Here is a 9679-nt window from a genome sequence, read left to right as displayed (position 1 = left end):
TTAACTTAAAAAGAAAACTGGTCCATTGTAAAACAAACAGAAATAAACAAGCCTTTAGATGTAATTTGCGGTTTATCTGGAGGTGGAGGTGGCGCTGAAGAGGAGCCCCCCCCCCCAGTTTTTTTTCCCTGGGCTGCGCCTCCACCCCCAGCGCCGGAGCAGCGGGGAAGCGGCTCCGGAGTGATTAATCCGGGGATAATTCACCCCCCGCCCCCCGGCGCGAACCCCGCGAAGCGGGATTGGAGCGAGTCATTTCCGAGCGCGCAGCGCGCCTCTCCCCGGCCGGGCGGACACTTGGTTCATTCCAGCCGCAGAAGCTCAGGGCTCCCGCGTACCGGGATTTTTTTCCGAGCAGGAGGAAAAAAAAAAAAAAGCTCCAGAGCTCTCCTGACCTCCTTTCTCCTCGGCGGCGAGCGGAGCCTCTCCCTCGGCGCTGCCGGCCGCGCCATGCCGCGCTCGCGGGGACGGGAGCAGGGGCGCTGCGACTGCCCCGCGGGGAGGGCTCACGGCGAAGAAGCCGGGCTCTCGGCGCTCTTGCCGGGCTCCTGGAGCCGCTGGGGCCGCCCGCCGTCCCCGCCGCCGTCGCCGCTGCTGTTGCTGCTGGGCTGGGGGCTGCTCAGCGCCTCGGCCGCCGCGGGTAAGTCCGGCCGCGCAGGGGAGCCGGCGACCTCCGAGCGCGCCCCGCCCGAGCCCACCCCTCGGCGCCCGGGTCCCGGGGTTCCTCCCCGCAACCCCCACCCGCGCCTTCACCTCCCACCCTCGCCTCTTTCGGGCCCTCCGGTCCTCCACCACGTCCTCATCTCCACCCTCACCCTGGTTGCTACCCTCCACGCCAGCCGCAACTTGGCTAGATCTGGCTATGTGGGGCTGCGGGGCACCTGGACTGTGGCTTCAGTTTCTCCATCCTACCAGCCCCCAAGGTACCAGGCTTCTCCGGGATAAACTTTCCCGGAGCCCTACTCCCCCCCTTCACCCCGTCTCCCCGCTCCCGATTCTGCCAGGCACGCCGGTCCTGGGGTCTGGAAGAGAACCGCGCGCCCCCTCCCCATCTCCTCCTTTGCAGGGTCTGCCCTTCCCTGCCCCCGCCCATTTTCTCCGTCTGAAAAATCAAGCCCCCGCCAGAACCACCGGGAGACTGCGGCCGCCAGCCAGCCTCCCCTCCCTCGGGCATAGGACCTAGGAAGGAGATGGGGGTGGTCCAGGTGGGCGCGTGTCCCGGTTGGGGGTCCCGCGCCTTCTCTGCTGGAGGGCTCAGGTGGGGGCTGGGGGTGTTGAATGGCGGGGGAGCCGGGGGCGGGGATTGTGCCCAGGGCGGGGGAAGGAGTGTCGCCGCCAGGCTGCGCGCCGCCACGTTTCCCCCTCGGTTTCCACTCCGCGCCAAAGTGCCCTTTCCCGCGCCCTGCTGCAGCCGGGCTAGCGCCTGGGCTGCGGCAGCGGCGGCGCGGGCGGTGGGACCCGCTCCCGGCCGAGAGGTGGGCAGAGCCGGCGGCTGCTGCCAGTCCCGGAACTTCGCGGGTTGTGTGGTTGCAGTTTGCAGCTCGCGGGGGAGGCACGCGGACCTTCCAGGGAACCTGGCCCTCTCAGCGGCCGCCACTGGCCTCGACTGGCCCCTTCTCAGCTTACCCACGGCATCCCCTCCGAGGCACCTCTCTGGCCACAACCTAGAAAGTTCCTTGTGCGCCAGCGGGGAGCTGTGCAAACTCCCCACCCGGAGCCACATTTTCGTTGAGCCCCTGAGGCTGACCCAACGTGGGAAAAACGCAAAAACACCTGCTGCCCAGGCCTGGCCCCAGCACGCGTCCAGTCCGGAGCCGTTCTTGGTCGTGTAGATTTTTAAAATATTTATTTCTTTATTTTTTTAAACTATGGATTGGACCTTTGGAGGCCTGGCCTCGGCCCCCTCCAGCACCCCGGTGCCCCCTTCTGCGGACTCCCGGCGACAGGGAGTGGCAAACGCTCGTGCGTACTCTGGTTCCGGCATATAGGGAGCCCAGGGCCGCAGACCGCGTCTGCTGCTCCTTAGCCACGGTATGTTGGGGCTCTGGTCAGTGAGGGTGCCTGAAGCCAGCCCTGGAGCTCTCATCCCTACTTGGTCGGACTTTCTCAGATTCTCCTCAGAGTCATAGCCACCGACACCCAGAGAGGGGCGCCCGCGGCGCGTGCGCTTGTGGGAGCTCCGGCCTGGCGCACCCACACCCACCCGGAGGCTGCTCACACTGGCGCCGGCCACGGTCACCACACGGGCAGGCGCTGCAGGGGACTGGGGGGTGGATTGTGGTGGTGCGGGGGGGGGGGGTGCGGTGGCCGCTCCTGCCTTTTGGAGGACCTTTTTCCATGGGAGAGTCTCGCTCTGGTCTGGGCTGACTAGCTCCGAATCTGAGGTGATTTTTTTTTTCCTGGCTGAATTTGTCCCTGCCCCTGGGGCATGGCGTGTCCCTCGGGGAAGGAAAAGACCGAATGGCGGGAGCGTGCCCACCGCTCGTCCGCGCTGGAATCCAGCTTTGCCAAGACGCAGTTGCTCTGAGCTCTTTAGTCAGCGGAGAGGCTGGGGGTGGAGGCCTTGTGAGTGGCAGCGTAGTAGTTTCTCCCCCCACCCCCGCAGACCCCTCCGCTCTGTCCTCCGAAACTGCTGGTGCCTTTCTGCTGACATCCCGCCCGCGCTGAGCTGCCCTGTTTGGCTTTGCAGGCCGCAGAGATTTGTAAATGGAATTGGCAACGGAAGATGGCAGGATGTGACACAAGACAGGGGGAGGCTCTCAGGTTTCGTGTTGGCTTCACGCCTCTGACTTTTAAAGATGCTGCGGACTGCGCGGGTCTCCCTTCCTGGGTCAGTGGTGGCTGCATGCTGTGAAAATGAGGGTTTTAAAGGGGACCCCTTGTCACCCACCTCTCCTGCAGATGCCTGCCTCACTACCACCTCCAGCCTCCTTGCAAACCTGTCTCCTTGCTGTTCCCTCGCACTCGCCTTCCGATAGATTTTCATTGCCCTATTAACAGGTGTGTCTTCCACATGCAACATCCTGAGCAGAGCTAGCCCAAGTGCCCAAGTGACCTCTCAGCCCCACTGCTATCTCTTTATCTTTCACAGTCAGCCCCTTTATTTACAACTAGTCATCCTTGAGGAGGTCTGACTCCTGACCCTAGGACTCCACTGCAACGCTCTAGAAGGAATCCCTGATGCCCAACCAAATTGCCAGAACTGTATGCTTTCTCTGTCCCATCTTCCTTGACCTGCCTGTCCCTTCGGGCACTTCAGGCCACTCCTTTCTCCATTTCCCTTCTTTGGGCTTCTAGAACGCTGTGTGTTGCTAGTTTCGCTCCTGCCTCTGGGTGTTCCCAGACTATGGCACCAACACCAGCTCCCTGAAGTCTGGTGCAGTGTCCAGCTCCCTGCTTCCTTCTGCTTCTCCTGGGGTGAACTCAGCCATGTCCATGGCTTCCTCCATCACACACTGAACCTTCCAGACACATCTCGTGCCAAGACATCTCTCGTGATGGATGCATTTTGGCTTCATAGAATCCACGGAAAGTCTGGGTGAGACAACCTCTGTATTCCACTGATGTCTTTACCTACTTGGTTCCCTTGCAAAGCAAGCTCAGTCATTTCTCTCGTGGGCCCCCTGTGTCCCCTCTGCAGGCTATTGGCACCTGTCACAAGCCCCTCCACCATTTTCCCACCATGGAAATCTCAGCATCATCTTCACTTCCGTTTTGAAGGGTTTTTAAGTCTGACACCCTCACTGAGCTCACACCTTTTCTCTGGAGTTCGGCGCTCTGAGCCCTGAATAGGCATAATGCTTCCAACCCTCCTTAATCAGCGATGAGGAATAAAAGCGAAATAGAATAGAAGATTGAGTATAAGCAATTCTGACAATGTTTTTTGCCCCATGACAACTACTTCATGGCTTTTTTTTTTTAAATCAAAGACTTGATTACTATTGTTATTTTTCAGAGTCTTCCTGCTTTGCTTTGTGACCCGAGTGTTTGCTCTTAGTCTGCCCGTTGCAGGCAGCACCCAGCTTTCCCCCCTAGTGCAAGCCAGAGTGCGTGAGCAGTGCGTTGCCTGGCTGTGTGGTGTTGCACTGTGAGCTTTCTTGAAGTCAGGCACAGCACTTTCTCCTGTTTGGATGTTCCTAGCACCCAGCGGAGAACCTGACGTAGAACTGGTCCTGGGTAGACAGCTTTGAGATGAGCAAGTGATTTTTTTGATTGTTTGCTTGGAAAGTCTTTCAGAATTTGATAAGGCCAAGTCAGGAGTTCAAGGAGTCAAGGACGCCAGATGATTACAGAGGTAATGAGATGACAAAGCCACCTGGGCCTCAGTTGCTTCTCCCTGCAGGTTGGTGGACCAGCTCCCTAGATTCTAGAACCTACTGCAGCAACAAGTCCTTGGCATCTCCCCACCCCCTGCACCAAGGAAAGACACTTAACTGCTTAGTCACTAGCATGTGTATGGATTTGAATTTCCGTTTGCAATTGAGCTGTGGATTTATGGTTTCTTAAAAAGCTGACTACAGCATAGCAAATGGTGCTGTCCAGAGATTGGCCTAGTGAGTTTGTGGCTTTGCTAAAGCTGAGACCACAGCTGTGTGCAAGGGGCTTGGAAAACAGATGGCAGGGCCTTTTGTCTGTCCAGAAGAGTCCTGCAGGTGGCTTCAGTGGGATGGCCTTGACCCCTGCTTCAGTCACGCCGGCAGTAGGGAAGACGTCTCCGTGCTCAGCAGACCCAGACATCCTCTTGAAGGCTCAAGCTCCCTACCTGCCGAAGGCACAAGAAATCCCTGTGTTAGAGAAAGGATTAAGAATCAGAGATGCAGCCAGCCCGGTGCCATTCCAGCCTCCTCTGGGATGTCCATCAAATGGAAGCTGGGGTAGAACAGGATCACTGAGAACCAGCCAGGCAGTCCTCCCTGGGCCTTCCAACCTCCTTCCCCACCCCTGGGGTGCAGAAAGCTCACCTTTGCACCTAGGGGAGTCCCAGCAGTAGCTCAGGTTCACTGACTGCTCACCAGCTTGGTTTGTGGTACTCACATGTACTGACTCACTCCTAACCCAGGAGGCCAGCCCTGCTCTCAGTCCCATTCTACAGATGAAGATGTGGGTTGAGAGAGGGCACAGAAGTCAGTGGCCAAGCCAGGAATTGGACCTGTCAAACCTCATTGCTCTTCCAGTTAGAAGACTAGGCGAGTGCTGCCCTTCCCAGCCTTCTGTCCACACTGCCTTCCCTGGGCTGCTGATTGGCACTCATCAGCAGTTAGGCTCTGCTGCTTTGGCACTTGATGCCTGGAACACACTTGGCATCTTCAAGCAGCCCTGATCTGTTCGTCTCTACCAAGGTCTCCCTGTTGAGTGACTGCAAAGTCATGCTGGCTTCTAACCCCCAACTGCTGTCTAGGTGGGGCTGTGATGTGGGCTCTCAGGTGACACACTGGCATTTTTTTTTTTTTTCAAGATTTTATTATTATTGGAAAGCCGGATATACAGAGAGGAGGAGAGACAGAGAGGAAGATCTTCCATCCGATGTTTCACTCCCCAAGTGAGCTGCAATGGGCCGATGCGTGCCGATCCGATGCCGGGAACCCAGAACCTCTTCCGGGTCTCCCACACGGGTGCAGGGTCCCAATGCATTGGGCCGTCCTCGACTGCTTTCCCAGGCCACAAGCAGGGAGCTGGATGGGAAGTGGAGCTGCCGGAATTAGAACCGGCGCCCATATGGGATCCCGGGGCTTTCAAGGTGAGGACTTTAGCCGCTAGGCCATGCCGCCGGGCCCGACACACTGGCATTTCTGGTTTAATGAAGTGCTCTCTGTCTTTCTTCTTGAAAGGAACTCTGAGCCCAGTTCACAGCACCAGGTGGGCACTGTGAGAGGACCAGAGGCAAGTTACCTGGAGCCCAGTGCTCTCCTACCATGGAGCTCCTTCTTGGACATTCCCAAGGCGGTTAGGGGCTGGGATGAGGGAAAAGGGGCAGCGCTAGGATCATCTGCCTGGTGATCATAAACTCTGCTCTACCAGTGCTGGGTGTGTGCTGTGCAGATGTTCCCATTCACCTCTCTAGGCGTTGTAACAGCAGAAATGAAACAGACTGGCCAAGGGTATAGAGCAGACAGATAAAGGAGGCAGAACTGAGTCTCAGGGCCATCGAGCTGAAAGGTCAGGCCAGGGGAAGTGGTGGCACTAATGCTTGGGTTAGCTGTTACTACAGCTACACTTTACTTCCTTTCTGCAGCAGGCCTTTAGGATTCTAAGAGAAACAGTGCATGCCCCATTCCAGCCTAAGGTGGCAGTGTATGCACCCAGGAGTGTCTTGCCTTTGCTGCCCCGACCCCCTTCCCTGCTCCATGAGCACCTGCTTTAGGACCTGATCAACTCATCTAGCTCATCAGTCCAGGCCGGTGCTCCTCTTCTGAAGGGGTGAAGAGGAAGGACCCTGCTGCTCCCGCTCAGGCTTGGAGAATGTCACTATGCTGCCCAGTCTGGCCTCCCTCTCCCGGTGGTGGGGGTATGGCCTCCCCATCCCTCCTCTTCCTGCCATGCAATCTGAGAGTCTCCTCAACAATAAGGGAACATCCCACTGAATGTGTAAATGAGGATTGCTTTAGAATCTGTCTTAGGGATCAGGAACTTTCAATAGAAGTTGATTCTCTCTTGGACCTGCATGAAGCGGAGTGGGTTGTGTGGCATGAAAGTATCTCAACTTGAAAGTGATGGAGAAGTTCTTGGGGCTCTTGCCTTACTCTGGCAAGTTAAAAAAAAAAAAAAAAAAACGAAACAAAAGAAAGGAAACTTCTGTGGATTTGCTTCCTGGACTAGGAATCTTCTTTCCCACCCAAACAACATTTAGTTGTTATGTCCATGGGGAAAGGGGAGACCCTTTTCTTCACAGATAGCCTAGTGTCTCAGATAAGGATGGCTGTAACCCCGTGCATATTCACGGATAGGAACTTTGACCCAGCTAGGAACGAGAGGAGAGTGGTGCAGTGGAAGGGATGGGGTCGGCGTGGAGAACAGAATGACATGAAGTGGTCTGAGATCCAGGAGGAAGGAGTGTTTTGGGTGAAGTCCAGAGTGGATCCTGAGGTATAAGGGAATGTGATGAATGGCAGGAATGATATGGGTGGTGGCTTGGAATGTGAAAAGGTTGAAGCATGGCAGTTGGGAGTGGGATTGAAAGGGAGAGATGCAGTCTATAGGGTGTTGACTGGGATGCAGTGAGGTGAGATGGGAATGTATTAAAATAGATGGGGACAGAATGAGATGTGTGGAGTTGGAAAGGGAGGAATGGTGTGATTTGGAGCTGAGTCGGGATGTGTGGCGATGTGTTGGTCTGACTTGGGTTGGCTGGGATGGAGTACTGGGACAGGTACTGTGATGATAATATGTATCCCGTGGGCAGAGAGCAGGGTCAGCAGAAACAGTTTAACCCGCATCACACTATTGTGGCATCCTCTAACCCTCGTCACACTATTGTGGCGTCCTCAGCTTCTTCTCCAGGTCTCCTCTTTTCTGCCTCAACTGTGAAATTTCCACCACATCAGAGGGCTCAAGGAGCCTGGGCTCCCGTGTGGCATAGATACCCAAGTGCTGTAGGCTCTGCTCTGCTGCTGTGAGAGCTCATTCTTCCGGAGAAGCTGGGCATCCCTCACGGTCACCACCAGAAGCCCTATCGGAGAAACAAACCCGGCACGTGCACAGCAAGTTCAGGTGACACACTGGGCCTGTGCTGGAGTAACTGTGGTGGCTGCATCCCAAATGGCCCTTATTTGAGGAAGGCTTTGTCCCCAGATCCCACTTCTTTTAAAGGGTCTCCATACTGGAGTCTCCGTTTTTACTCTTTATGTATTTATTTCTGTATTTAAACCTCTTAAAAGTTGCATGTAACTCTCAGGGAATGTCAATCCATCCCTAAAAATTGTCGCTCTAAAGGACTTTCGGGATGTTAAAAATGATGTAGGTATATGTGAATTGCTTGCAACACCAAATAACTCTGAGAAGTGCATGTGAGAATCGCCTGTGTGGCCTGCAGCAGAACAGAAGGACCCCGCTTGCTGCCCAGGCAGCCTCTCTCCCTGCCAACGACTCATTTATTCTCAATTAAGTGCTGTTATAATCCAGAAACCTCAAACCATGATGTGCCCGTCTTCCAGGTTTTCCCTCTGAAAGCAGCAAAAGTTCCATTATTAAGTAGCTACATCTGTGTATTGATTGAAAGTAAGCGAGTGTGACGGTTGTAACTTTTAAGGGAGAAGGCAGAGCCTTTGAAATGGAGACCATTTGAAATACACGTGTGTTATCAGAAGCTGCACAGGCATTCTCTGTGGGCAGATTGTTGGTCTTTCGCAAGATGAGCAGGTGTGGCAGTCTGCTGGGGTCCTGGGAGATTTCACTTCCGGGCACTGCCTGACTCCCACTCCTTCCCCCATGCCAGTCTGAGTGTCACTTCCCACCTACTCACTGCTTCCTCCATCGCCGATTCCGAGGGTGGGGTTCAAGGATGAGGAGAAGTGTGGAGAAGTGAGGCTTGTTGATGACGTGTGGGTGTCTGGCACATTGCTTGGCAATAGCTGGAGGTGAAAGTTTAATGGTTTATTTTCAGTTCCTTTTAAAATGTCCCTAATTGTGAAAAGAGCTGTCTGCATGGCAGCATCCCTTCCTCCATGGGGCCTCTGCAGGCCTGCCCTTCTGGCTCTTGTTCTGTGTGCCGTCCTTGAGAGGCTGACCCTAACCTAGCTCAGGGGCTGGGAGCACAGCATTGATTGGTCCCAGAGTCAGGCAGTCCAGGTGATGATGCTCTGTGTGATCATATGTGAATTGCTTCATCTTTCTGGGCCTCTGTTTCTTCATCTGTAAGATTGGACTGATAACATCCACCTTGTCTAGGCAACAGTGGCCTTGGACACTGTTGGATCCACAAAACATGAAAGAGATAGAATCACCTGGAAAGGCAACTTCTGCCAAACCCTTGTCCACTGGGAGACTGCCCAGTAGTCAGGAAAGACTCCCTTTCCACCTCTGTAGGGAGCTGCCTGGCTATGCTCTGGGGACCGGGCAAGTGGGTGAAGGAGGGATAGCTGCCATGTGTGAGGCTGCTCCTGGCCACCACCTCTCTCCCACAGCCCTGGGCCCTGACAGTGCTGCTTCAGTCTGGACCAGGTGGCTGCTTGACTTCACTTTCCTAACAGTGAGTCATCCAGGAGATAAGATCTGACTTTAGGCCTTTATCTCTAACAGAATGGAAATGTCCTACATTCTTTTATATGTTTATATTTTTAAAGTTTTTTTTTTTTTTTTGAATTTGGAAGAGTTACAGAGAGGGAGAAAGAGAGAGAGGGAGAGACAGAGAGAGAGGTCAGCCAGATGCTGGTTCACTTCAGATGACACAATGGCCAGGGCTGGACTAGGCTGAAGCTGGGAGCCAGGAGCTTCTTCCTTGTCTATCTTGTTCTGCTTTTCCCAGGACGTTAGCAAGTGGTGCAGCTAGCACACATGCCTGGACCACTGGGATTCCTGTGGAAAGAGGGGAACATTACAGGAGTGTATCTTCTGACTCATGTGGGGGGCCAAGTTGCCGTTTTCTGTTCTCTGCCCCCTCTCGTCCCCTGGCCAGCCTCAGGTGCTTGACACTGAGTGGCTGCTGCCTTCAATCCCCAGAGTCTAAGAGCTGCCCATGCAGGACCCT

The 9679-nt window shown here is 55.1% G+C and overlaps 1 protein-coding gene across 1 annotated transcript in view; it reads left to right on the top strand.

Annotated features, from left to right (window-relative positions):
- The first annotated feature begins 383 nt into the window (after positions 1–383).
- The window catches only part of LOC131479660 (CUB and sushi domain-containing protein 1-like), a 112275-nt gene continuing 102979 nt past the window's right edge, over positions 384–9679 (top strand). Inside the window, exon 1 of the mRNA XM_058661036.1 lies at positions 384–637. Within this exon, the coding sequence (XP_058517019.1) occupies positions 448–637 (190 nt within the window). The 5' untranslated portion in view covers positions 384–447. The remainder of the gene's footprint in view (positions 638–9679) is intronic.

This window comes from Ochotona princeps, chromosome 2 (genome assembly GCF_030435755.1).
Source record: "Ochotona princeps isolate mOchPri1 chromosome 2, mOchPri1.hap1, whole genome shotgun sequence".
NCBI classification, from domain to species: Eukaryota; Metazoa; Chordata; class Mammalia; order Lagomorpha; family Ochotonidae; genus Ochotona; species Ochotona princeps.
This window is presented reverse-complemented; position numbering and strand designations above follow the sequence as displayed.